The sequence below is a fragment of the Pteropus vampyrus genome, unplaced genomic scaffold (assembly GCF_000151845.1).
Source record: "Pteropus vampyrus isolate Shadow unplaced genomic scaffold, Pvam_2.0 Scaffold781, whole genome shotgun sequence".
NCBI lineage: Eukaryota > Metazoa > Chordata > Mammalia > Chiroptera > Pteropodidae > Pteropus > Pteropus vampyrus.
In genome coordinates, this window is record NW_011889562.1 from 55,206 (window position 1) to 56,835 (window position 1,630).

Here is a 1,630-nt window from a genome sequence, read left to right on the forward strand (position 1 = left end):
TAAGCCATCACGGTCAAGAGGAAGTCGTCCAACACTCCAAAGAGTTGGGAAAAATACATCTGTGTGATGCAGCCTCCATAGGTTATGATTTGGCTCTGTGTCTGGATGTTCACCAGCATCTTGGGGATGGTGGTGGAGGTGAAACAGATGTCCACCAAGGACAAGTTGGAGAGGAAGAAGTACATGGGTGTGTGGAGTTGGGAGTCCGAGCTGACGGCCAGGATGATGAGTAGGTTTCCAAATACAGTGATCAGGTACATGAAGAGGAAAAGCTCAAATATGAGAGATTGCCATTCTGGTTCCTCATAAAATCCCACGAGAAGAAATTCTGTAATCTGTGAATAATTTTCTGGTACCATGTGCTGATGGTTATGACTAGCAATAAAAATTTAAATAATTACTTAACAAATATGGGCGTTTGTAGCATCTTGAAACGCAACAATTTTTACTTTGCAGTAGAATGTATATACAACACATATATGGTTTTCTGGAGATCTCATTCCTTTTAAATAATTTCCCCCAGCATTTCTAAGTAGGAATTCCTGTCTCCTTATCAGAAATTTGCCAAATAAATCATTTTTACACACAGTTAATGAGAAATTCTTTCACATATAAATTCTGATATTCCTGCACCAATTTCGTGTTTATTTGACCACCCTTGTTTTTATATGGTCCTTAATGGGTGAGGCTGGCCCTTCTCTCACTTTTCTTGTGGCAACTTTTTTTGTAATTCTTGGCTTTGAGTTTGGACCTTTTTTATAACACATCTGATAGGTACACTAATCCTAGTTCGGTTCCGTTTTCAACATGCAAAGTCCTCTCCAGAATATTACAGAAAATCCTGCTTATGCTACAACTATTGGTCCACTTTCTTCACACATTTAACCCTGAGGAAATGATGTCATACCACAATCACTGATAAATACATGCTGAGTCCTGATCTATCTCTCGTCAAGGAGAACAGGGTGCTGGTAAACAAAAGTCCGTACAATCTAAAGACAGATAAAAAGTACAAAGAAGTGAAAAATCACATATTGTTAGATGGTGCATGTGTTCTAAAAAAAAAAGAGTAGGTATAAAAGACAGTAGATATGTGTGTGTTTCTTTTTAAAAAATTGAGAAAAATCTGAAAACAAGGTGCTACTTGAATAGAAACTTCATGAAACACACAGGAAAGACAGACAGATATCTGTAGAAGTAGGTAGCATGCATGGGAAAGAGCCAGTGCAAATGTCCTGAGGCTGGCACTTGTCTTAAGTAATTCTGCTCAAAAGGAAACCGTGTGGTGAGAATAAGCAAAAGGGATATGATAGGGATACTATCAGAGAATGTGAAGGAATGCGATGGCCTAATTGCTACAGATGAAACTTCAAGACACAAGGACTCGCTCAATCACAAATTGTACCTTTTATCTTCTTTGCAAGAGATCCTGTGAGGAGAAGTGATACCTTCTTTATTTCCATCTGTTGATTGACATTCTGTATCTATATTTTAAAAAACACATATAAGCTAGCTACCCTTGCCCCAAGAAGTGGAGAAATGCTCATGCTCCACAAACCACTCACACTCACAACCCATAGACACACACACTATGTACTTTTGGGGTCATATTAATACCAGCTTCTACTTA

General features: G+C 38.3%; 1 protein-coding gene across 1 annotated transcript in view; it reads right to left on the bottom strand.

Moving 5' to 3' along the window:
- The window catches only part of LOC105309584 (olfactory receptor-like protein OLF4), a 1,187-nt gene extending 828 nt beyond the window's left edge, over nucleotides 1–359 (bottom strand). The window contains exon 1 of the mRNA XM_011385764.1: nucleotides 74–359. Coding sequence (XP_011384066.1) covers nucleotides 74–359 — 286 coding nt within the window. The remainder of the gene's footprint in view (nucleotides 1–73) is intronic.
- Nucleotides 360–1,630: the final 1,271 nt, after the last annotated feature.